The sequence below is a fragment of the Gracilinanus agilis genome, chromosome 1 (assembly GCF_016433145.1).
Source record: "Gracilinanus agilis isolate LMUSP501 chromosome 1, AgileGrace, whole genome shotgun sequence".
Taxonomy (NCBI): domain Eukaryota; kingdom Metazoa; phylum Chordata; class Mammalia; order Didelphimorphia; family Didelphidae; genus Gracilinanus; species Gracilinanus agilis.
Window position 1 is genome coordinate 376,618,695 of NC_058130.1, and position 27,312 is coordinate 376,646,006.

The 27,312-nt window shown below is 36.8% G+C and overlaps 1 protein-coding gene across 1 annotated transcript in view; it reads right to left on the bottom strand.

The window, feature by feature from the left end:
* Positions 1–294: 294 nt before the first annotated feature.
* C7 (complement C7) overlaps positions 295–27,312 on the bottom strand; it is a 59,466-nt gene continuing 32,448 nt past the window's right edge. The window contains exons 12-17 of the mRNA XM_044657766.1: positions 24,302–24,389; positions 22,325–22,457; positions 20,890–21,092; positions 8,262–8,344; positions 1,398–1,582; positions 295–642 (exon numbers count right to left, since the gene is read on the bottom strand). Coding sequence (XP_044513701.1) covers positions 458–642; positions 1,398–1,582; positions 8,262–8,344; positions 20,890–21,092; positions 22,325–22,457; positions 24,302–24,389 — 877 coding nt within the window. The 3' untranslated portion in view covers positions 295–457. The remainder of the gene's footprint in view (positions 643–1,397; positions 1,583–8,261; positions 8,345–20,889; positions 21,093–22,324; positions 22,458–24,301; positions 24,390–27,312) is intronic.

Sequence of the window (27,312 nt, forward strand, 5' to 3'; positions counted from 1 at the left end):
ATTTTATCAGTGGTTTGTAAACAGTTTGTCCCCAGTAGAATATAAACTCCTTAGGGGCAAATAAAGGGATGATTCTTTTTTTTTTCTTCTAAGGTTAATTTCCTTTTACCTTGTACATATTTTGCATAAATATTACCTATTTATATAAATTGTCACCCCCATTAGGATGTAAGCTCTTTGAAGTTAGGGACTAGTTTTGCCTATGTACTTAGTGGTTAATTGATAAATGCTCATTTGATTGATTCATTGATGTGATATATTTGCAAAGTGAAAATGAAGACTCCATGAAGCATGTTTTGGAAAACAAAATATTTATCGTATATCTATGGCTGGAATTATGGGTGGCATTTCAGGGAGAGAGAATGGTCAAGAAAAGCAGAAATCTGAAAGGCTATTCAAACTAAACAAAAAATATTTGGAGAAGTTTCAGGCTAAGTACCAAACAAGTCAATGCCACCTATTTTCTCTTCGTGACACATGGTCTTATGCTGATCACTGAGATGCTACGGCCTTGGCATCTAAGGATACCAGCCTCACATTCAGTCATAGTCTGCTCACTTCCATCCACTTCCACACAAATGTTGAGTCTTCCTTCTACACAATCTGCTGCTGACTCTTGGCACACACATTTATTTATCTGAGCTAGAAAACAGAAGAAAAAGTTAATCACAAATTGGAAGCATTTGTCTCCAAAAGGCACAAATTTGGTGATTTAGAAAATTGCTCCTGAACCAAACACCAGAGAATTAATGTTCCTTCACTCTGCCAAAGCGAAATGTGCAATGGGGATGATGCCAGTCCCTTTATTGGTTGGAACCCCATGCTGATTTTCTTCCCAGTTCTCTGCCATTCACATTCCAATCATGCTAGAAGAAGGAACCAGAACACTAGACTCACTTTTACCACCACACCTCATCTGTGAGATAAGATCCAAGAAAAATGAAGTTATAAAGGTCAAGAGGGATATGAGAAAGAAGTCAAGACATTTAGGGAAATTTCTACATTTTCCATGATGGTTCCAACCAGAGGCAGGTGACTGGAGTCTTCCTCTTGAAAGCTAATGGAGGGGGTAGCTAGATGGTTCAGTGGAATGAAAGCACCTCAGACAGTCCCTATCTATTTGACCCTGTCCAAATCACTTAACACCCATTGCTTATCTCTTACTACACTCCTGCCTTGGAACCAATACACAGTATTGATANAAATCTAAGATTGTCTTGCCTTTCTTTGCATCCTCATTGTTGGAAACATAGTAGGCACATACTAAATGCTTGGACACTGATTTATTAAGTTCCTACTATGTGCTAGGCACAACAAAAAGCCCAAAGTATACAATGACAAAAAACAAAAACTATCACTAGTCATCACTCTTATAATTATATTGTAACATGTCTTACCATCACATTTTTCCCATATGGAACATGAGCTACATGTTCTCTCGGCTAGAACAGGTAGAGAACAGCTCCTGCTATTAGTAAGTGTGTAACTACGCCCCATACACTCAAGTACATGTAGCTTGCAAACTGTCAAAGCTACAGTCCTTTTTGTTCTCTCATCTTGGGCACAAATATCCAAAGAAGGTCTGAAAAAAATGAAACAAATTTAAGCATTTCCACATATCAACAAGCATGTAGTAAATACTGTATCAGGCATGTTCCAGGCACTGTGCTCAGCTCAAGGGCCACAAAATACAAAGAATGGCTACCAAGAGGAGGAGGGGAAAAGGTTCTTATTAAGTGCTTAAATGGTGCAGTGCAAAGAATGCTAGACATGGAGTCAGGAAGAACTGAGTTCTAATCCAGCTTCAGATACTTAATTAGCTGTTTAACTCTGTGCAAGTCACTTTATCCTGTTTGCCTCAGTTTTCTTATCTGTCAAATGAGCTGGAGAAGGAAATGGCAAACCACTCCCAATATCTCTGCTAAGAAAACCCCAAGGGGGACCATGAAGAGTAAAACACAATTAAAATGATTAAAAATTATTATGCGTCATACATATACTTGAGATGCAAACACAAACAGAAAGGTCAATATCAACCCTCAAATTCTAATGGGAAAAGACAACAATTAAAAAGGAACTGAAAGAAAATGAGAAAGTAATTAGATTACTAGGGGAGAAGTAAAAAAGTCGGCAGGGTAAGGAGTAAAACAAGAAATGGTCCAAGTCTGGAATTCACCAATAGGAAGAGAGGGCTGCAGGGCAAAGGCATCTCCAAGGTGAAGAGACATTTATTATAAAACTCAGAATTACCTAGAACACTGAAAAGTTATGTAACCGGCCAGAGTGACCTGATCAAAGACTTAATATGTGTCAGATACAGAATTTGAACAAAGGTCTTCGTGACTCAGAAGCCAGCTCTATATTCCCTACCATGTTGTTTTTCTTATAGGTTCTTGAGCCCAAATTGCAGAATTTCCCTCCATAAAAGTCCCTGAGACTAGTCTAAACCAAATTTGATGGGTTAGGGTAATCTGTTTCTTGGGAAATGCTGTGCATCACAACACAAATAACAAAACATGGCAGCATCCCTATCAGCATAGACCTGAATGACTTTAAAAACTGAGATTTTAGAATACCCACAGGTCTATAAAATATATGCACCTTAATCACCCTGATGTTTCATCAATTAAATAGATACAATTCACAATCACACAGAATAGGAAGAAATCTTCACAGAGAATTCAGCTAAGCAAATATAAAAGGATTTTCTCCAAAATGGATACAAATACTTCCTAACTCCCAAAGATAACCCAAATAACTCCCACAAATCTAGACACTTTATTATTCAGTTGTTGAGATCTTCCTGGTAAAGATACTAGACTGGCTTACCATTTCCTTCTCCAGTTAATTGTTAAAATGAGGAAACTGAGGCAAAAGGGGTTGACTTGTCCAAGGTCGCAAGCTAATAAGTGTCTAAGACTGGATTTGAACTCGGGTCTTCCTGACTCCAGACCTAGGGATCTATTCACTTTGCCATTTACTTGCTTCTAGTTTAAAACACAAATAATCTAGATTCAGGCATGGTGTTGCCAATTTTTTTTTCTCCACAGCTTTGTCATTGCCATCTCTGAGACCTTCTAATGATGCAAGGATGTCACAGTACTAAATAACAGTTATTTTTAACAGCATTGACAACACGATAAAGAAATATCAGTTTAAGAATCAACCTGGTATTCAAAGGCCATATGAAAATATGCTATTAATATTAAAATACTTCTAGGGTTACATCTCACATCCTTCAGATTGGCAAAATTGACAAAAAAAAAAGGAAAATTCAAATGATGGAGGGGTAATGGGAAAAAAGATACATTAATGTACTATTGATAGAGTTATAAATTGGACCAGTCATTCTGGAAGACAATTTGAACTGTGTCCCCAAAAGTTATTAAGCTAGATATACTCTTTAACTAGTAATATCACTACTAGGTCCTTCCCTACAAAAGGTTTTTTAAAAGAGGAAAAGGATCCATGTGTACAAAATTATTTAAAGCACTTCTTTTTGTGGTGGCAAAGAATTGTAAACTAAGAGTGTACCTACCAATAGGGGAATGACTGAAAAAGTTATGGTATAGAATACTAATGTGATGTGAGAAATTATGAAAAGGATAGTTTCAGAGAAACCTGGGAAGACTTGTATGAACTGAAGCAGCGAGTGGTTAGTCTCCTTGTACACAGAGAGTTAGAAGCAAAATGAAGGGAAGAAGGAACATTGAAGTTACAGAAGTAGTCTATAGTGACAGGAACATGGGCAGCAGCAACAACAACAACAAAAAGAGCCTGACAACAAATAGAGATAAAAGGAGGCTGGGGGTCTTTAGTGTAGTTGTAAACAGACCTGTGACCCTCTCTCAATACCCTGTGAATAAAACTATTACAGGACAGCATAAGTAATAAATAGTAAGAATGATGACCATGAGTCAATATGAAAAGACCAAAGAACAGGATTCTCCATTAAAGAAATCAGGGAAGTATGTAATACTGTTTAGAGATATTTATATTCAAAACAACTGCTACAAAATAGTTTGGATATTTTCAGGGTCACCTTAAAAATTAATTTACATGGAGCATATTATTCCCTGACAAAGCTGGATAAATAAGGTATTTCATACAGGGTTATAAAAATGCTCAATTTGTTCATGAAACTGCAATTTCTAAAGCACTTCTCACACTCAAGGATATGGGAAGAGATTGAATTCATAGCTTGTATGTGTTTTAATTTAGCTCAAATACTTTCTTTTTCACCTGGAAACAAAATTCACTTCAAGTTCTTTGAATGATGGAAACAAATCTCGGTATCTATCCTTTAATCTATTTATTAAACATTAAATAGAACTACTCAGCTCTAATGAAAAGGCCAGGATTTTGCAAAGCTGCTTTGTTATCAGAATCTGAGTGTCATGTTGAAATTATATGAAAACTCACATCATGTCTATAAATAAAAGGCTACAGATAAACCAAATGAATTGAGAAGGGGGAGAGTCAGTAAAAAGCCAAATCAGTCAAAGCAAACTGTGATTAATGCTAAATGAAATTAGAACTGATATAATTTGGGGAAATACATTAAAGACTTCCATAACACTTAATTATATTAATATTATGTCAAGTTGTTAATATAATATTAATATGGCATATTTATAATATTAAGTATTAAATATTAAGCATGATAATTATATTAAGTATGATAATTATGTTATTACATATAGTATATAATTATGCACTATAATTACATATTATTAGACATAATATAAATGTTATAAATATTGTATGTAATATTATTATATGCTATATGTAATATAATAATATAATATAATTATGCTGATTGCATTAATTTTATTTAATTTAAAATCCAGTATGACATTTTGGATAGTTGTTGTTCAATTGTTTTAGGTCATGAATCCTTCATGGCTCTATTTGGAGTTTTCTTGGCAAAGATACTGGGTATTTTGCCATTTCCTTCTCTGGCTCATTTTACTGATGAGGAAACTGAGGCAAACAGTTAAGTGACTTGCTCGGGATTATACAGCTAGTAAGTGTCGAGGGCCAGATATGTTCTCAAAAAGATGAGTCTTCCTCACTCCAGGTCCAGCACTCTATCCATTGTGCTACCCAGCTGCCTGCCATTTTGAATCAAAATCAGAAAGACTGAAATTCAAATCCTGCCTCTTTTAACATACTGGCTATGTGTGAGAGACCCCTGGGGACATACCTACTATTTATATAGCACTTTACCTATATTATCTCATTTGATTCACTCAACAACCCTGTGAGGCAGGAGCTATTATTCTTATTTTGCAAATGGGGAAACTGAAACTGAGACATCTTAAGTGTCTTCTTCCAAGTCACATCGCTAGTTAGCATTTGTGGTAGGATTCACATTCGGATCTTTCTGGCTCCAAATTGAGTGCACTCTCCAAAGTGCCTCCAGTACTCTACACATCTCAGATTGCTGAGAAAGAACTGACCCATTCTGGTAAGAGGCAGTTTCTTCACTGAGAGATGCCTTTATGTCAGTGATCCATCCATGGATCCAGCCCCTATTCTTGGGATTTTCCCAGATGCGTATCTGGCATCACTAAATCAACTATTTGAAATTGGTTTTATATTTTCCATTGTCATGTGGTCAACTCATAATACTTATCAATTCTTAGAGCTAAAAAGAGCTATCTAGTCCAGTTATTTCAATCACTTGGTATCATAAGATTTAAGGCAACTTGAAGGAACCTTATTGATCATCTAGTTCAACTCCTTATTTTGCAAATAAGGAAAATGAGGATTTAATGAGTCATTTAAGACTTCACCAAGGTCAGAGAGGTAAAAACTAGAAGAAGCAGAATGTACACAACTGGGAAGTAAAAACTACCTAAAGTTGATTATATTCTACGCATACATGATTATTAAATACAGCATATATATTAAACAATTGTACCTATCTGTGTCCCCTGTCAATTTTCTGATTCTGGATCCCATAGACACTGAAGAGTTTGAATGGAGAGATGCATTAAGAGGTAGTCAGTTATGGTGAATTTGTCCCATTTGGGGTTTTTTTTTGGCAAAGATACGAGAGTGGTTTGTCATTTCCTTTTCCAACGCATTTTACAGATAAGGTAACTGATGTAAACAGGGTTAAGTGATTTATCCAGGATCACACAACTAAGAAGTATTTGAAATTTATGAAAATACATTGAGGTGTATTTATATATGTGCAATTTACATGTATTTACATGAAATGTAAAGTGTTTCACAAACCTCAAAGTGGCATAAAAATATCAGCAATCAATGTTACTAAGTGGACTTGTTCAGTGGTAGGAAAATGCATTAACATAAATAAATATGTGGTCCACTTCTCAATTCCATTTAGCAAATATGTACTGAGCACCTCCTATATGCAAGGCACCATGCTAGATATCTGATAATTATATTTCTCCTTACAAATTAATCAATTGACATTCTGCTTACAAAAATTTCTCTTGTGATTCAGTTCCCAAAACCTGATCACCCCCAGAAAAAGATAAAAATTAGAATGTGCAAAATTAATAAGTACCCATGTGCCCTTACCTGCAATTACCAATTGGGTCACCCTTGCCCAAAAGTCTTTAATGGTGTCTCCTTTCAAATAAATTATTTGTTCTTTATCCTGGTCTCCTAGGCTGCAACCTAACCTTCTAGCTTTCTGTACTAACTTTTACATATACTAATGTTGTCCAACTTTATCCTGAGTCTCTTTGAATCTTTGCCCCTATGATGCTCCCTCTCCTACCCAACGCTTAGAATAAACTCTCCAGTATCTATGATCTTTTTTACATGTTGAAATCCTTGTGATCCTTTAAAGCCTGACCATCAAATAAGTCATCACTTCCATGAAAACTTCCCTTTCGGAAGTAAACTTTTCTTGAAGCAGCAAAGTAGCAAGGTGAATACTGTTGGGCTTAGAGTTAAGACGATACGTTTTTGATCTTGCCTCAAACCTTGCTTTTACCTGTGTGACCCTGGACAAGTCACTAAGACTCTATTATATTCAATTTCTTGATCTGTAAGTTGGGAATAATAATAGTATCTATCTTCAAATGTCATTTTGTAGATCAAATGATATAACGCGTGCCTGATAGCAGCACACGTATAACCTATATCAGATTACCAGATGTCTCAAGGAGGGAGGGAGGGAATATGGATCACAAACTGTCAGAAAACAAATGTTAAAAATTATTTCTATATATAATTGAGAAATAATATAATAAATAATTACTGGGAAAAGAATGATATAACAAAGTCAAGGTATTTTGCAAACTTTGAAATATTGTATAGTCTTATTCTTATTCCTTGGAGAGGCTGCATGGAATAATGAATAAATCTGGACTTGATGTCAGGAAGCCTTGAATTTAGATGCTATGCTGAAGACATTTATTAGCTGTGTGATCCTAGATATGTCACTAGACCTTCTCAAATTTCATATCTTCCTGTGTTAAAATGGATATAGTATTAGCAACTGTTTCTCATGGTTGTTAGAAGGACCAAATGAGATTATGCATGTAAGGGAATTTATAAACACTATTATTTAAATGCCATCTCTTTTTCCTCATGGCTCTTGTATTCCTCCTATGTAATTGTTATAGATTTGTTCATACTTTAGTTCTCTGTGAATTTCTCTTACTTTCACTATATTTTTCTAAACTATTATTTCAACACTACCATCACCACCACCACTAATCACTGTCTTGCAAAGTACCTTGTCCACAGTAGGAATTTAATAAATATTGGTTGAATTTGATTAAATCATCTTTTTTGCTGTGTAAAATCTCTCAACTTTATATAAAACAAAGTTCAAGCTTTCCAGCTGGGTGACATTTTGTTTTAAAAATGATCATAAAAGCAACATAGAAAAGCCTTCATTCAATTTTCTATGACTTCTGTTTGATAGTTTACATCCCAAGGGAATTGCAGTCTTAATTATCCCTTAAGCCTCTAAACCCTCAGATGATCATTTTGTCATGTTGTCCCATTTTCCCAAGCAAGAGGTTGGCCAGCTACTTCTCAGTCATACTCACTTACCCAGATTTCATGAGGGCTTAATGCCTACTGACAGCTCTGGTGACCCGAGCAAACCCTGGCTGATCAGAGGATTGACCACACTGCAAAGTAAACAAGAACCAATAACTCTGCCCAGGCAGGCAAATCTGTCTTATCAAACACAGGCTGAGGTCTTCCCAATGTCATCTGACTTGACTGAAAGAAAGCCATTAGCGATGAACAGAGACACAGCTTACCCACATTCGTAAGGCATTTTACAGACACATCTAGAATTCTGCAGCTTCTCCCAGGGTTGGCATGATTGTGCTGGCAGTGGTTTCTCAGTGCCCTCTAAAGGGAAGCAAAACAGAGATTATCACTGGGTTAGGGAAAAAAGACTCAGTTTTGAATGAGGTTATCATTTGAAGGGCTGAAGTTAATTGGAAAAAAGTTCTGACACTGAAAGAGATTATGCATTGGAAAGCTCATTTTAAAGCTGCTCAAAATACTTGACCATTTGTACCTGGAGTCTGGCACATTCCCAGGGTCCCAGCCTCTTCCACATCGGAATTTGTATACCCTGAGCATACTGATACCCATTGCTCATGTGATAGGTTAAGTCACACACAGGGGTAGATCGCCTAGGATCTCTTATCAATAACTTTATTACTTAGAAGTACTATGGTTCATTTAATTCTATTACATGTGTCTTATGTCTAGGGATACTAAAAAAACTCATCAGGGACATTAGTTAGCCCATAATCTACTCAAAGACATTACAGGTGTCCTGAGGTGACCTGGGTTCAAAACCGTCTCTCATTTATTATATGCATGACTTTAGGCAACTCATTGCTTCAGTTTCCTCACTCATAAAATGAATGATTTCGACTAGATAGCCTTTATGGTCCTTTCCATTTATAAGTCTATAATATGTGACTTGATTCCATTAGTAGTCAAGCTCTAATCCTGGTGAGTCTGTTCCTCATTCGTAAAAAGAGATGTTTGGACAATTATGACCCTCAAGGTCTAATAGCAATATCAGCAAAACCCTCATGACCCAGAGCATGGACTTAGAATAATTTTTGCAGCAGTTGAAAAATGATGATGGGGGCAGCTGGATTGCTCAGTGGATTGAGTATCAGGCCTAGAGTTGGGAGATCCTAGGTTCAAATATGGCCTCAGACCCTTCCTAGCTGTGTGAACCTGGGAAAGTCACTTAACCCCCATTGCCTAGCCCTTACTGCTCTTCTGACTTAGAACCAATACATGGGGGAGGGGCGGTTTGAAGGGAGTGGAGAAGGGGAAAGTAAAAACATAAATCATGTAACCATGGAAATTTTTTCTAAAAAATTTTAAAAAAAATTAAATTAAAAAAAAACAATACATAGTAGTGATTCTAAGACAGAAGGTAAGGGTTTTAGAAAGAAAGGAAGGAAGGAAGGAAGGAAGGAAGGAAGGAAGGAAGGAAGGAAGGAAGGAAGGAAGGAAGAAAGAAAGAAAGGAAGGAAGGAAGGAGTAATCTGAGATAAGATTAGAATGGGTAGCATCGCATCAGACTTCTGGAAAACTTAAGTGCCAGTCAATTAGGAAGCCACTGAAGGTTTCTGAATAGGGGGATAACATGAAAACCTTTGAAGATTATTCTGGCAGTAGCGTAAGGAATGAATCAGAGGGAGGAATATGTGGAGACAGAAAGACCTCTTAGGAGGTGGCTGCAATGCTACATGCTGATGGTAATAAGGTTACATACTGGGGTAGTAGCATTAGAAGCAGATGGAAGAAGACAAATGAATGGGATATTTTGGAGGAAGAATTGACAGAATGTAGCAACTGATTAGATAGAAGAGCTGATTATGGGGATGTAGCTAGAAACAGCACTAAGGTTTCTAAATGGGGAAGATCGCTGGATGGCAGTGTCACTGACAGAAAGTCAACAAGGCCAGGCTTAAGGAAAAAGATAATGATCTTGGTTTATGGTGTAACAAGTTTCAGATGCTAGCAGTACATTCTGGGGGGTATATCTTGCAGACAGAGATTTAAGCCTGGAACTCTAATGATGGGTCAAAGCCGGATATAGAATACACAGAGGTAATAGTTGAAACTGAAATTATTTCCAATATGTTGGGACTCGGTCCTTCATTGCCTTTGATATTGCATCACCTCTGGCATGGGTCTTTGCTTCACATAATACTTTGCATATAATTTGCTTTGCATTATACATATATATTCTCATCTTTTTCATGTCATTTCTAACTTATCCTGGAGCACAACAGGAACTATGATTTTTAAGCATCCAAATGCCATAGTGAGGATAGATTTCTGGATTTAGAGTCAGGAAGACCTAAATTAAATCTGAAATAAGGAACTTCTGGGACAAGATGGAGGATATCTTGAGTGACAGGAACATCGGTTGAAGACCTTGGAATGTGCCCAGGGTGGCGTGAGCCAGAACCAAAAGACAGTTGGAACCACCCAATAAATACCCAAGGACAACAGCAAACTGGGTCTCATTTTTGAGAATTCTTGGGAGGAGGGTGGATTGGAGGGAGGGTAGGCCCTAGACTTGCAATCCAGCATCCATATCTGAGTGCCAAAGGAAATAAATTGCCTTTTAATTAATAGAGCTAGGAGAGACATCACCACACCCAACAAGAAGAACATCACTAACCTTCCTTATCCTTCGGTTTGTGCCACGGCCAGGCTAAGCCAGGGATTCAGAGAGGGAGAAGAAAGCTCCAGCCTATTATCAAATCTATCATACATTTGATTCAGTTCACCTTTGTTTATTTAGTTTAACTTAATATTTCCCAAACCCTTTATCCTATTTCCTTGTTTCTAACCCTTATAGATAGTAAATAAATCCAGTTACAGTTCAATCAAATTGGTGTTCCTTTCCTAATTGGTGAATCATCTACAGCTGATTAGGAAAGGGATTTATAAACTGCAGTCAGAATAGTGTTTATGTAGGGAGCATATCCATACCAGCCCAAACCAACCCTTTACCATCAAATCTAACCCCAACTCAGGCTAGAGGAGTTGTTAAACACTTATACAACTCCCATTAGATTCCTAATTTGGGCACTGTTGTGAGGCAGAGGCTTGGCTAAGCTGATCTCCACAGGCTTGGGGTCACTGACACATTGAATAACCACCTGGCAAACACTTCACCCACTAGCCCAGATTCATCCAGTGCCTGTGATTTCCAGTGCCTACTTGGCAGACTCAGTCAACAGAGCCTGTCAGGCCAAGTGACATTTAGTAGCCTTCTTATTACCAATCTGCCTCCAATTTCCCCACAACAAATCTCAGATACTTATTAGCTGTGTGTGGCCCTGGGAGATGTTCCCTCAATTGCGCAATAAGACTTTAAATAGTACATACCTCACAATGACAAAGTTATTGTAAGGATCAGATAAAAGTAAATAAAAGAAGAACATCTAAGTGGTTCAGTAAATAGTCAGGCCTAGAAAAAGGAGGTTCTGGTTCCAAATCTGGTCTCAGACACTTCCTAGCTGTGTGACCCTAGGCAAGTGTGTTAATGAGATTAAATCTATGCTGCCCATTTTTAGATTTCATCACCAAAGGTGAAAACATCTCCATTTAACTGACAAGTTGGGAGGTCTGTAACCCACGTGTGCTAGAGTGAGTGACAAATCAGAATTTACTGACTGCCTCCTGGGCAGTTCTAAGAAAAGTATCTGTTGTGACTGGACACATAAACTAAGAGGAAAGCATAGGAAGTGAAGCAAAAGAGGACCCTTTAAAAAGAGAGCTGAGGGCAGCTGGGTAGCTCAGTGGATTGAGAGCCAGGCCTAGAGACAGGAGGTCCTAGGTTCAAATCCAGCCTCAGACACTTCCCAGCTGTGTGACCCTGGGCAAGTCACTTGACCCCCATTGCCTACCCTTACCAATCTTCCACCTATAAGTCAATACACAGAAGTTAAGGGTTTAAAATTAAAAATAATAATAATAATAATAAAAAGAGAGCTGAATGAGCTCAGCAGCTCTCTTCTGGTTCATGAATTGGACCTGAAGGGGCTCTTCTGGTTCTTGCTTGGACTTGGAGGAGCTCTGAAGCTGATGAGACTGTTCGTAAATCTTTCCTTTGGAATTTCACGTGGTGAGTGTAAAGACTGAATCTTCCTGAACTTCTCTTAAGGAACTTCCCTTTCAAAAGGGACTCTGTGACTGAAGCTTTTGCTTCATATGTTTCCAGGGCCTTCGGGCCTCAGCCCTTAGCTCAAGGTTTGGCCTCTTTCCAATTGAGGACTAGTTATATCTGCTTGGGTTAAACCAAGGACCTAAGCGAATTATTTAGTTTGTCAGTTTAATTATCTTACCTTATCCTCTCTCTAAATTTCTTACTTTCTCTCTCTCTTCTCATTTGTAAATAAATTTCCATAAAAGTCATTTTGACTTGAGGTTATTCTTTAATTGGGAATTGGGAATTATTCAATTCCCTGGTGACCTAACCTTTTAATATATTCAACCAAAAAACCCCTTTTTACCCCTTACACAAGTCACTTAACCCCTATTGCCAATCTACAGAACTGATTTTAAGACAGAAGGTAAAGGGTTTGTTTTTTTAAGTAAATAAAAGATGTAAGTGCTTGAAAGCCTTAAAAGGGCATATAAATGTTACCTAATTTTATTGATTTCATAGATTCATATTCATAGATTGATAGAATAATTTTGTATAATTTTGACTTACATTTTCTATTTTTTTCTGGTGTCCTCCTTCCCTTTTCATCCTTAGATATTCTTGGTGTGATTTGGTTTTGGTCTTTTACTGGACTAAATTTTTTTCTTTAATCTTTTCTTGATATTTCATGAGACAATCCTGATCAAAATCTTCTACCATCCTGTTCCATAAAGATTTTTTAAATGAATTTAAATTCCTCACCAGTATTGACTTTGATCACCATATTTCTCTTTCAGGACAGAGATGGTTGGTTGGCATCCTTCGCACCGGAAGAGAACTGAAATGACATCATTGGTAATGTCTTTTGACATCCACATAAATTGGATTTAAGTGAGGCAGAGTTTCACAAAATTGTAAGCCTCACTCTCTCCTCTAGAGTCATCAAAGTCCAGTGGCAAGATAAGAGTCAAGAAGACTGGTGATGGTTCCAGATGCAATGGATTATCTTGGCATCTTCAATATCTGACCAAGCTCTAAGTGCTCCAGAGTGCCTGTTTCTGACACCTTCATGGCCAATGGAACAAACTGTTCTCATCCATTCCTTCTGCTGAGGGAAGTCTTCACATGTTTGCGATAGACAACCCCTAACTCATCAATGGATTTTAGACCTATCCATTACCCTCTAACTAATTTAGCCTTTCTACCAATATGGTTTTCCTGCATTTGACCACTGTGCATGCCACAGATTCTTGGCTACAGGTAAAAGCTGAGTGGCAGGTGGACACCAAAGGTGGACAAGCAATCCTGGAAAGGTCTCAGCAAGCTCTCACACCAGAAGTACTAGTCTTCTAGATGTATAGATTTTAAAAGACTTTACTATCAGTGCTTCTACTTCTCCTCTTAATCAGTTCTATACCCTGTATAATCTTGTTTCTGACCACATCATTCAATTGAAATTGCTCTCTACAAAGTTACAAGTAATGTCATAATTTCCAAAATTAAAGGATTTCTCAAGCTTCATCCTTCATAGCCTCTCAACAGATTCTGAGAGCCTCCAACACTGTTGATTATTCTCTTCCTTGGAATTCTTTCTCCTCTCTTGAGTTTTTTTATGATACTGCTAGGCTATTGCATATCTGACATCTGACAGCTAGCTCTTGGGAGGAAAACTTTACACATGACATACTTTTAAATTTAATCTGCAAATGAAAGGAGCAGAACCAGGAGAACATTGTACACAGAGGTTGATACACTGTGGTAAAATCGAATGTAATGGACTTATGACAGCAAATGAAAGTAATAAATATTGGAGGGGATGTGGCAAAATTGGGACACTAATGCATTGCTGGTGGAGTTGTGAATTGATCCAACCATTCTGGAAGGCAAATTGGAATTATGTCCAAAGGACTTTAAAAGACTGCCTACCCTTTGATCCAACCATACTATTGCTGGGTTTGTACCCCAAAGAGATAATAAGGAAAAAGACGTGAACAAAAATATTTATAGTCACGTTCTTTGTGGTGGCAAAAAAATTGGAAAATGAGGGAATGCTCTTCGAGTGGGGAATGGCTGAACAAGTTGTGGTATCTGTTGGTGATGGAATACTATTGTGCTGAAAAGAATAATGAACTGGAGGAATTCCACGTGAACTGGAACAACCTCCAGGAATTGATGCAGAGCAAAAGGTGCACAACCAGGAGAATGTTGTACACAGAGACTGATACACTGTGGCACAATCAAACATAATAGACTTTTCTACTAGCAGCAATGCAATGATCCAGGACAATTCTGAGGGACTTATGAAAAAGAACACTATCCACATCCAGAGAAAGAACTGTGGGAAAAGAAACAAATAAGAAAAACATATGCTTGATCACATGGTTCATTGGGGATATGATTGGTGATATAGACTCTAAATGATCACTATTGCAAACTTTAATAATATGGAAATAGGTCTTGATCAATGATACATGTAAAACCCATTGGAATTGCTCAGTACTGATACAGTATTTACTACATGCTTGTTGATATGTGGAAATGCTTAAATTTGTTTCATTTTTTTCAGACCTTCTTTGGATATTTGTGCCCAAGATGAGAGAACAAAAAGGACTGTAGCTTTGACAGTTTGCAAGCTACATGTACTTGAGTGTATGGGGCGTAGTTACACACTTACTAATAGCAGGAGCTGTTCTCTACCTGTTCTAGCCGAGAGAACATGTACCTCATGTTCCATATGGGAAAAATGTGATGGTAAGACATGTTACAATATAATTATAAGAGTGATGACTAGTGATAGTTTTTGTTTTTTGTCATTGTATACTTTGGGCTTTTTGTTGTGCCTAGCATATAGTAGGAACTTAACTTGCTCATTGGCTATGGGAAGGAGGAGAGAGGAGGGGAGGGAAAGAACATGAATCATGTAACCAAGGGGAAATATTCCTAATTAATTAATTAACTAATTAATTAATTGAATTTTTTTAAAGGCAGAGGAAGGACCTATATGTACAAAAATATTTAAAGAAAAAATAGTCCTTGTTTTTATTGAACATTAGGTTACTATGACCTTTAACTGTATTCAGTAAACCCAAAGATCTAAGCTTTGTAGGGAAGAACTCACTATTTGACAAAAACTACTGGGAAAACTGGAAAATAGTATGATAGAAAACTAGACACAGACCAATACCACACACAATATACCAAGATAAAGTCAAAATGGATATATGATTTAGAAATAGAGTGACATTATAAATAAATTAGGAGAACATGGAAGACTATCTGTCAGACTTGTAGATAATGAAAGAATCTATGGCCAAACAAGATGTTGATAACATTACAAAAATGAAATGGATAATTTTGATTACACAAAATTAAATAAAACCAATATAATCAAGATTAGAAACTTAATATAATAACTTAATATAATCAAGATTAGAAAACTGTTGCCAGCCTGTGAGACCTCAGAGCAAAGGACATCTCGCATCCTGATTTTCCCTGGGATCCTGTGTGGTGTGGCATCCAGCAAAAAGGACAAGATCTACAGAGCCAACGGAGGAGGAGAAGTTTGAGTTCTGGTGGACAGTGCTTCAAGCAAAACCCTCACTACTTGGTTCCTGAGACAACTTTAGCTCCTGATGATCCAGAGATCATCAGTGGATTGCAGTGAGAATCCCAAAGCCACAAAGCCCTAGCTGTACTCAAGCCTGGCAGGTTCCAGGTCTGAGGCAGAAACCCAGAGACTCCATTTACAGCTCCTTGGGTCCTGTTTGTTTAGATCACTAAATTAGTGTAGTAATAAGTCCTTTCCTTTCCCTGTGGGTTTTGTCATTAGATTTAAGGTTTTAGAGTAGACATCCCTATCCCACCTTTAGTCGTTCCTAAATAAACCCAGTTACATCCTGTTACCTTGTCTGTTGAATTCAAGGCCTCTGGCCAGAGTGACAGTTGGCTGTTATTTGTCAGTTAGGAGTAGCTTAGCTGTACAAGTCTTCAATGTCCAAGTCTAATCTCTCATAAATCCCAGAGTGTGATCCCACAAACCACTTAGTTTATTTATAATATCCCTGGTGACCCCATTACCTTACATATATTTTCTACAAAGGGAAACAAAAATCGGAGGGGTGAGATTTACAACAAGTATGTCTGACAAAGGTCTCATTTCATATATAAAGAATAGAGTCAAATTTATAAAAATGTAAAGCATTCCCCAATTGACAAATGATCAAAGGATATAAAAAGGAAATTCTCAGATAAAGAAATGAAAACTATCTTTAGTCATATGAAAAAGGCTCCAAATCACTATTGATTAGATAAATGCTAATTAAAACAACTCTGAGATACCACCTCATACCTCTCAGATTGGTTAATTACCAAAAAGGGAAATGATAAATATAGGAAGGATATAGAAAAATTGAGACACTAATGCACTGCTAATGGAACTGTTAAATGATATAACCATTCTGGAAAGCAATATGGAACCATTCCCAAAAGACCATAAAATCATGCACATGCTTTGTCCCAGTAATACCAGAAATATAGTATGGTGCTCAATTATGAAGTACTAAACTATTATCAGCAAAGAAAGATTCCAAGATAACCCCAACGGGCTCATGAAAAATGCTATCCAGTAAGATGGCAGAGTGAACCAGAATTGTTCTATGTGACCATGAGAATCCTTTCCAACCAAGATTAAAGTATCACCACAAAACGATAGGCAGAGAACATCTGGGGCACTGGGGTGAAAGGAGAGCAGAGCCAGCAAGAGACAGCAAGGAGGGAAGAGCAAGCCACACACACCCATCTCACATCTGCTGTCATAGGTTCAGAACCTGAGCCTAAGATGACAGTCAGACCCTAAGATCCTGTCTGGGCAAATAGTGGTCCAAACAAACCCACACCCCTTGAAATTTCAAACCTGTGGAGAAGTCCAGTCACAGCCCAAAGAAGTTTGGACTGAAGTGGGCTAATCTTTGTGGTCCCAGAATGAAGCCAGGAATTCCAGTCTGGGCTTGGGATGAGGACATAGTTCATACTTTGGGGTGAGGACACAGTTCATAGGGGTGCCCCCCCATATCTTGTTGTCCAAAACTAAAGATGGAGCTCCAGGACAAGGCAATCAAGGGTGTGCCTGATTGGATCAAGTATACAAGGAGACCAAAAAGTTGAGCCTAACCCTGGGGTAAGAATTTGATCAGAGGAGCAGCTGGGTAGCTCAGTGGATTGAGAGTCAGGCCTAGAGATGGCAGTCCTAAATTCAAATCCGGCCTCAGACACTTCCCAGCTGTGTGACCCTGGGCAAGTCACTTAGCTCCCATTGCCTAGCCCTTACCACTCTTCCACCTATGATCCAATGCACAGAAGTTAAGGTTTAAAAAAAAAAAAAAATTTGATCAGACCCTGACCTGATCAAGTTCTGAGTGAAAGCAAAAGATTATGCACAAGCCTAAGGCAAGTCCTTAAGCCACCAGCATCTCAAGAGTCAATTGAATCAGCAGGGGGAGGGGGCTCTTAGAGCTCTCAGCCCTCAGACCATTATATCAGCCTTCAAGAACTGAAACTGGTAAAAACCCAGAAAATAAGTTAAAAATAGCATCAAGAAAGGATTGAAGTTTAAGAAAGATGCTATCCACATCCAAAGAAGGAACTGTTGGAGTCTGATTGCAATGCAAAGCATGCCATTTTTTCACTTCATTTGCTTCATGAGTTTTTTATTGTATGTGTAATATGTATCTTCTGTCACAGCATGAGTAATACAGAAATATACATTGCCTAACAGCACTGGTATAACCTAAATGAAACTACCTCCTTGGAGTCTTAGGGAAAGGAAGGAGGGAGAGAATCTGAATTGTAAATTGTCAAATAACAATTGTCAAAAAACTGTTTCTACATGTAATTGAAAAAATAAAACTTTTTTAATAAGAAATGGTCTTTGTAAATGATATACACAGAAATACTACCCACATACAAAGAAGGCTTGAGATGACTTTTAATAGCATTAGCAATTTAGGAGTAAACATTAGTGATGAGATAACATAAACTGGTATATGATTGGACCACTTAGCACACTCTGCTTTAGAAATGAGAATTTTCAATACGAATGAAAAAGAAAACTCAATAATTGGTAGTAACAAATTGTCTCCATTTTCTTTTTTTTAAACATTTTAAATTTTAAAATTAAAGCTGAAAAGTGTTTTAATTAAAAGACTTGGGGGGGTGAAGAAAAAGAAATGGTTAGCATAAATATTTCCCAAAACTTTGATTGCAAATCTATACTCAATTGTAAATATTTAGATTTGGACATAGTTTAAATTCAGTGAGCCAATAACTGATCTTTTGTGGTGAAGGAAAATAAATGTATAAATTCAGCTGTGAGTTATGTGAGTTGAGCATCAGTAAAGGCAATAAATAAATTAATTTTTTAAAGATTTTTGCTTTCTGAAGAGTCAGAGTCAAAAAAATCAAAACAAAAAAAGGTCTTTGTTTTCTTTATGTTATTGGTCATCCCCTCTACCCCCCGCCAAAAAAAAGAGTGCTATCATAGCCCATTTAGAAATTTGGGTTTTTTTGGTATTTCCTGAAATATAGTATCATTCAGGGTATCATAATATTTAAAACTGCTAATTCAAAATCAAATTTCCTCTAATCAAGCCAAGACCTCAAACCTATCAGAACTATATAAAGCACGAGGCTAATCAAAGGCTGAATATCTTGTCATTTTTCAGTTAGTTGGGTTTAAAAAAAACAATCAATCATATTGGTCCCTAAAAATATATACTTTTAAGGGGAGAGTGAAGGAAGGAAGACAATTTGAATTTAATAATTTTGGAAAATTTTGAAATGTTGAAAAGTTGTTATTATGTGTAATTTGGAAAACAATGTATCTTTGAATAAAAAAATATATATATCATTATTGCCCAGATAATTTTCTCTTGAGTGGGAGAAATATCATCCAAAGTATTTTTTGAGCAAGTTACAAAGTGCCTGAAAACAGACATTTTAGAAAACAAATATGCAATCTCCTTTCAGAACAAAAGTATGACCTCATCAGCACTATATTGTCTCTCTTCCTTTTAGAAATTTTTATCCAGATGGATTATTTTAAATATCCCAAATAAATCCATGGTTATTCTGGCTTCAGCACATATGCGAAATAAACTATTCTCCATTAACAATGGTCTTTGACATCTAAAGAGGACACCATAATTTGTCCTGAAGAGGATTCAGTCTGTCTAGCACTTCTACCTTTCCAGTTCTTCAGTATTTTAATTTCATGACCAAGGTCCACACATAACATAGTTTTTTGCAGTCCTTCCTTTTCCAAACACAATCTGAGTCCACATGAAAATGTCAGTTAGTAAAATGGCCTTTTCCCATAGAATATAAGCTTCCTGCTTCATTTTTGTCTTTATATATCGAGCACCTATCACATACACTGGAATTTTAACAAATGTTGACTTGAATTGAATCTAGCCCTACAGAGTGATAATGGAATAAATTAAGTCTTGGAGAAAAAACACGGACAAAAATGATAACCATTTATAGTCAAACTTAATAAAAGCTTATTAATTGAATATGTAAAGGAGGCAGTGGTAATTTGGTTTTCTCTGCCTATCTACAAAACTATGTTATTTTAATTTCATTTCCGTTTTCAAAGGAAAGAAGACCAAGGAGTTGTTTTTTTCTCAACCGAATTCATCTTTTCTCAGCTATCTTTGACCTTTCTGATTCTCAGTTTCTTCACCTGTAAAATGGAGGTAGTGGAGAGAATTTGTACAATATGATCTCTATGTGTCACATGATCCCTTCCAGCTCTCAAACCCTAGGATTTATATTAAGAAATAGTTTGGGGGAAGCTAGGTGGCACAGTGAATAGAGCACCAAGTCTGGAGTCAGGAAGATCTGAGTTCAAATTTGACCTGGGACACTTCCTAGCTGTGTAAACCAGGGCAAAGTACCTAGCCTTTGCCACTCTTCTGTCTTAGAAATGAAACTAATGCAGAAGGCAAAGGTTTAAAAATAACAAAAAGAAATACTTTGACTTTTCTAAGTGCCTTCCCATCTGTGAAATCCACTATAAAGAAGAGTTCAGTTTGTTAATGGTACAGAATTCTAGGCTCCTTATTCAACATGTTCAAGAACAGCATCATTGAACACGGCTGTCTTTTCCTTCTTGAATTTCTCTTTTGCAGTTTTCAGTGTATCTGTGACTTAATTTGCAATTTCGATAATGTCAGCAAATAAAATAAGAAGCACCAGAGAAAGAAAAATGGGACTTTGACATCGATTGCCATCTGGACCTTGCATATAATTAAAAGGAGAAAAAGCTCCAAGAATCTCAAAGTCCTCCTTTCAAAAATCCCATTCCCCTCTGTTTCTCTGCGGTTTTCAAAGTATTCATGCTCATGTTTCATGAGACATTTGTAGGCATAGGATTTTGTCTCCCCAGAGTTGTTCCACCTTTCCATAACTTCAAAATTTGGATATACCTCTATCTCATGTTATGGTGCCCTAGGTGCAAATTTCACCTTCAGAAGTGCAAAAAGTGACCAAAGTTAAGGCAGTTTGCACATGAACCAAAATATATACATAGAAGAGACTCCTCCTGCTTTAAAGGTGCTAGTCACATAAACTTCTACAGGGTTTTATATTTTCCCTCTGTGTCCCCAGCATCCAGCACAAGACCTGGCACATAGTAGGACCTTAATTCGTTTGTTGAACATAGTTGCTGGATTAGAATAACTGAAAACATTGAGGAACTTACTTTTTAATCTGCAATGGGAATTCATATCAGGCCACCACTTTAGACTAGAGCCACATGAGAATAGAGATGGGCCTTCCAATACCATGCCTCCTGAGCAGACCAAGGTCACCTTCTCTCCAACCTCATAGAAAGGTTTCTGGGGATCACTTTGAAGACCTCTTTCCAAGGCAGGCAAGACACAACCTATTTCTAAAAAGAACATAAAGTTGCAGGACGTAAGGATCTTTAAATTTCCAAACTATCATAGCCCTGTTTACATGGATATTTTTTATTTGTTCTTGCTCATAAGTGAAGGAGGGAGTAGGAATGGGAAACTCACTAAAGAACTTTCCAAAAAACTAAGACGTGTTCTTCCGTTGGAAGTAAAATAAAAACTAAATTACTAAAACTGATGAATGCAAAGAGACCTAGAAGTCAACCTACCATAAAAGGCAAAATTAGCTGAGCCTTAACTCTACCTGAGTGATCTCACACAGAGATTTTTTCCTAATGTCATGTTCTGGTATATTTGCAGAAGATTAACATAACTCTAGTCTCTGGAAATTTTCAGCCAATAATTTTATCATCCTAATTCTCAGAATCATCAAGTATTCATTTTCTTCTATCTCCTCCCTATGATCTACTTACTTACCACTGTTAGCTCAGGTTCTCGAGTTGAAAATATATCACATAAAGAGAAAATACATACTACATAAAGTATGAAAAAGAATGAAAAGACCATCAGAAAATTTTGATGGACCATTAATAGTCATTGGGCCATTGTTTGGGAAACTTAGCTCTATTTTTATATTTTCTTGATAGAACTAATATCTCATACCTCATGCATTTCATTGCCTGGGATTTTCAACAAAAGTTATTGACCAACTCACTAAAAGATTATTTTGCTACTTTCTTTCCTGACTATGTGAAACAGCTAGCTGCTGCAACACAGCTAAGATAGAACCCAAAGCAGAGACTGGAGGAGTATTCTAAAAAATTAAAGAATTCTCTGAGAATTCAGTTGTCACTAACTAATATTTATGTAGCACTTTAAGATTTGCAAAGTGCTTTATAAGTATTATCTCATTTTTATCCTCTCAATAGTCCTATAAGTAAGTATTATAATTATTTTCATTTTATGGAGAAAAAACACTTCAATTCATACAACTGGTAATTAAGGAAAGATTCAAACTCAGATCTTGTTAACTGCAAGTCCAGCACTTTAACTACTCATCCACTAGCAGCATTCGCTGTAATGCAGAACAGCTCCAAGAAGATTACTCAGATTAGTTCTGAACTTGGGAAAAGACCACTTCAGTTTCCCAAGTAAATGATGTCAGAACCCAAAATATGGAGCCACTTATCCCAAGTACACTCTTTTCAACCTGCCCCCAAATCCAATTTCCAAATTTAAGTAGGATATTATAATTAAGAGTACATACTCTGGCAATGCTTTTCCCCAATAAGCCAAGTTAAATCTTCTCCACATTTGGCAACAGGATCCCCAACAAGAGCATATCCTTCCTGGCATGAATAAACCACAGTTCTTCCAACTGGGAATGATGAGCCTGTATCCTGAACAAAGTGAAGAAAACTTCAAAAATGAAGCAGAGGGTTGTAGGTAGGATGAGGAAGGGGAAGATAATCATGTTTTTAAGGAGAAGATGTCTTCTCTCTATATTGTAGATATACACACATTAGGTACATAATGCCCATATATGTATGTCATATATGTGTATGTGTTTATATGATGAATACAAGAAAGCTATAGCAGGTTTCCAATAAAGCCTTATGTGCAAGAATTGGCATAAATATCATGCAGAAAATGTATAATAGGAAAAAGAGAAGAATTAGTCATATAGTAAGAAGGAAGAGAAAAAGAGAAAAGAACAAATATTTATTAAGTGTCTACTGTGTGCGAGGCACTGTGCTAAGCATTTTACAACATGATCTCTTTTGACTCACAACAATCCTGAGTAGTAAGTGTTAGTATTATCCCCATTTTTACAGCTGAAGAAACTGAGGCAGACAGATGTTAGATGATTTCCCCAGAGTCACAGAGAAACCTACTAAAGTGTCTAAGATTAAATTTGAACTCGTATCTTCCTGATTCTAGGCCCATGACTCTACTCATTGTGTCATCTAGTAGTCTCTGTAGCTAGAGTATAGGAAAAGCAAGAGTGAGAGATGCAAAAATGGCCTAGAGGAAGACCTTGAGCATCTATAATGAAAGATCTATGAAAAAACATGGGCAAGAATCATTGAAGGTAAGATGATGTGGATGGATTGGTTCCTGGCACTGATCTAGGTTGCATCTATATCAATCACAACACCATTTAATTGTTAAATGATAAGATGTTAGCAATACTTACTTTGGCAACACTGTAGATACAATGAGAATTAAGTTAGACTGAGATCTCATTAATAGGGTTCCTGAAAAGTCAAAGCTTCTGGTTTAATGTGAACCAAAAGCAGAGAGAGCAAATTCTCATGTTGTCAAATACCCAGGAAGTATGTCCACTCAAACTACTCACAGCACCTTTCCCAAATTTAACTACAAAAATGTCTTATGTACAGCTCACAGTCCACTAGCTAAACGACTCCTAGTCCAATGAATTTCCTTGGGTAGTATAACCAGAATGGATTGCCTTGCTGATATTTTCCTGGGGAGAAACTCATTCCTTATACTAAGGATGTATAAGTTTCTACATCTCCAAATCTTATTGTAACTTTACAGTTTGAGTGGCATGACTTCTGACATACATATTTCAAATGAGGGGAGGAGAGAACAGAGGATAGTTTTGATACTCTTTACTATACATTAGAACAAAAGCTCCTTGAAGGTAGGGGTCGTCCTCATTTTTACTTTGCATCCCCAGAGTTTAGCACTGAGTTAATCACAAGCTTAATAAATGCTTTTTGCAAGAAAAGTCACAAATCAGTTAAAGAAGCAGAAAATATGGCAGCAAGAAAGAAAGGAAATCAGAAGGAATGATGCATATTAAGTTTCTGAGATCCTTTCTCTAAAAGAAATGAATTTAGAGATTTTCTGGCATAGTAAAACTTTCATAAATGGAAGTCAGAGTAAAAAGATTTTTGTGACTTCTGATGAGTTATTTAGCCTCCTGAACTTTGATTTTCTCACCTGTAAAAGTAGGTTAAATTACATGATCTCCTGGCCTCAGACACTTCCCAGCTGTGTGACCCTGGGCAAGTCACTTGACCCCCATTGCCCACCCTTACCACTCTTCCACCAAGGAGCCAATACACAGAAGTTAGGGGTTAAAAAAAAATTACATGATCTCCAAGGCCTTATTCGTCTCAAAAAAAATCTATGATTCTATGAGACTTAACAATAGCTAACGTAGCATAACAGAGCATAAAAAAGGCTCAAAGTAAAGAAAACAATGAAAACCTACTTGAACAAACCCATTTTCCAAGTGAGGTGGTGGTGAGCAAGAAGCTGTGGAGACCCCAGACATATCAAAACAATGCGGTTCTATCAAGCTACAAAGCAAAACAGAAAAGGCTTTTATTATTTAGATAACTGAAGATATTTTGTGCATTATTATATATATTGATGCATTCTTTCGTTCGCATGTTAAAAGAATATGTTTATATAGTTACATTAATCTAGTGATGAACAGGACAAAATTATGATACAATTAAAAAGAGATTTCAAGCAGCTAAATCAAGAAGATTTATCAGATTAGTCCCTTCCAGACTCAAATGTACCAAAAAAAAATTATAGTAGGTTTTTTCTTGTTTTTGTTTTTGGTGGCGAAAAAAAAAACTAGAAGCTAACAAGGTCCTATCAATGGCTGAACAAATATATTTATATGAAGTATATGGATTTAAAGGATGAAAGGGATAGTTTTAGAGAAGACATGTACGAACTGATGAAGAGTTAAGTAAGCAGAACCAGGAGAACAATTTATACTTTAGCAACAGCATTGTAAAGACAAACAACTTTAAAACACTTTAAAACGTAATAATTCTGATCAACAAAGAACAATCACAATTCTAGATTAACCACCTGACAAAAAGATCATAGGCTCATTGTGCATTTTTTTAATATGACCAAATATAGAAAATATTTTTTGCTTGACTGCATATTTGTTACACTGGTTTTGATTGGGTTTTTTTTCCAATGAGACATGGTAAATAGAGAAATAGATTTTGTTAAAATTGAAAAATGTCATTAAATTTTAAAAATAAATAAAATGTACCACAACTTACAACATCACTTACAACTCTGAGATTCAGTTGTTCTGTGATTGAATCAAGGTAATAAGTAGTAAAGCAATCTAGTGCCTCATCATCAACTAACCCAACTCCTGGCACAATTTCTACAAAATTGAAATTTCAATATTTTGATGAATCTGTGATGTCATTCTGTGGGTATTAATTCAAATAAGAACCAGTGGTATCCTTCTCATCATGTGCAATTCTTATTTATAGCCTCCTATAAATCCTTCATCAACAGACAATCTACCCAATATCCAGATGACCTTCCTCTGGGTCTTGTTTCTCCATTAGAAAATGAGATCCTTGAGGGCTGGGATTATTTTTGCCCTTTTTTGTATCACTAAGAGTAGATAGGTGGCACAATGGATAGAGTGCCAGGCCTAAAGTCAAGAAGACTCATCTGTCTGAATTCAAATTTGTTCTCAGATACTTTTTACTTATATGATCCTAGAAAAGTCACTTAATTCAGTTTGCTTCAGTTTCTTCATCTGTAAAATGAACTGAAGAAGGAAACTCAAATCACTCCAATATCCTTTCCAAGAAAACCCCATTGGAATTACAAAGAGTCAGACTATTAAAATGATTAAACAACAAAGAAAATAAAACATTGCCTGGCACATAGTAAGTCCATAATAAATATTTGTTGACTAAAATTGACTGTCTATGGGTACCAGGGAAGCCCTTACTTAGATTCCTTCTTCTCATTACCAAACCAACCCCTTCTTTCTAAGAATATACTTGTGTCTTGGAATCAAGTTCCAAGGCAGAAGAACTAAGAGCTAGGCAATTGAGGTTAAATGACCTGCCCAAGGTCACTCAGCTAGAAGTGTGTCTGAGGTCAGATTAGAATCCGGTACCTCCTACTCTTGGGCAGCTAGGTAGTTCAGTGGATTGAGAGCCAGGCTTAGAGACGGGAGGTCCTAAGTTCAAATCTGGCTTCAGACACTTCCCAACTGTGTGACCCTGGGCAAGTCACCAGACCCCCCATTGCCTAGTCCTTACCACTCTCTTCTGCCTTGGAACCAATACACAGTATTGGTTCTAAGACGGAAGGTAAGGATTTAAAAAAAAAAAAGAACCCAGGACCTTCAAACTTCAGACCTGGCTCTTTACCTATTAAGTCACCTAGTTGCTCAGATAGGTGATGCTTTTCAAGATATTTCTTATACACAGGTGTTCATCATTGGAAACATGTGTCCTATTCAGTCCTACCATATAAGTCCCTCAATTACCTTTTTTAGTCGCTTCTAATTTTGATTCTCAAGAAATTATGGTCTTCAATGATTTGCAGTCACAAGCCGTCTTCAGAAGAATGCTAGTGTTGAATAGAGTTCATTTAATAGAACAGATGGGGATCACTGAAAGGGCTATTCAGTTCTGAACAGAATTCAGCTTATTCTCTTCATTCATATTTAGTTCTCTAAGAAATAGTGCTAATCAGAGTAGATGTCCTATTTTCCCCCTTTTTGGGGGCCAACAATTAGTTTAACTAGGTAAAGTTGGAATTATAATCATACATAGTATCTTTGGATTTATCCTTCCCTTCCAATTTTATGCTAATTTTGACCCTGACTCTTGCTAATCATGATTTGCCTACCTCCAAACAGCCTACTTAGAAATTGCTCCCATGTCAGTAACCAGTCATTTTCTGCCTATTAAAATAAACTTCATGGGCAGTGTATCATAATTCAGTGCTTGTCATGTCCGGTTCCTTCCAATTCTCTCCTCAAAATAAAGTATTCATGAATATAGATATGGGAACTCTGAGCAACTTGTAAATCTTTGACCTCTTTCATTTCTTAATCTTAAACTATAATTTCCAACATGTTTTTCACCTGTCTACCTTCTCATTAGAGTGATTGGATATTATGGTACATGTTGACTTGGTTTGGAGAATCATGTTAAAGTTCTTCATTGATTCAGTTGTTTTGTGTCATGCAACAGATGTTGGCAGAGTGGGTGCCATTGTTTCCATAGTGGTCTTTTTCACATATGCTCTCTATGTGGTCATACAAATAAGATAAACAAGTGTTCCAGAAAACTGTATTTTTCATATCTTTGGACACATGATAAAACTCTCTACCAACTCAAGAGGGTACCAAAGGCACCATATTATCCTCTCCAAGGAGAACCTGTGAGACACCTTTTTATTTTTCAGAGATTTTCTTATGCCTGTTAATCT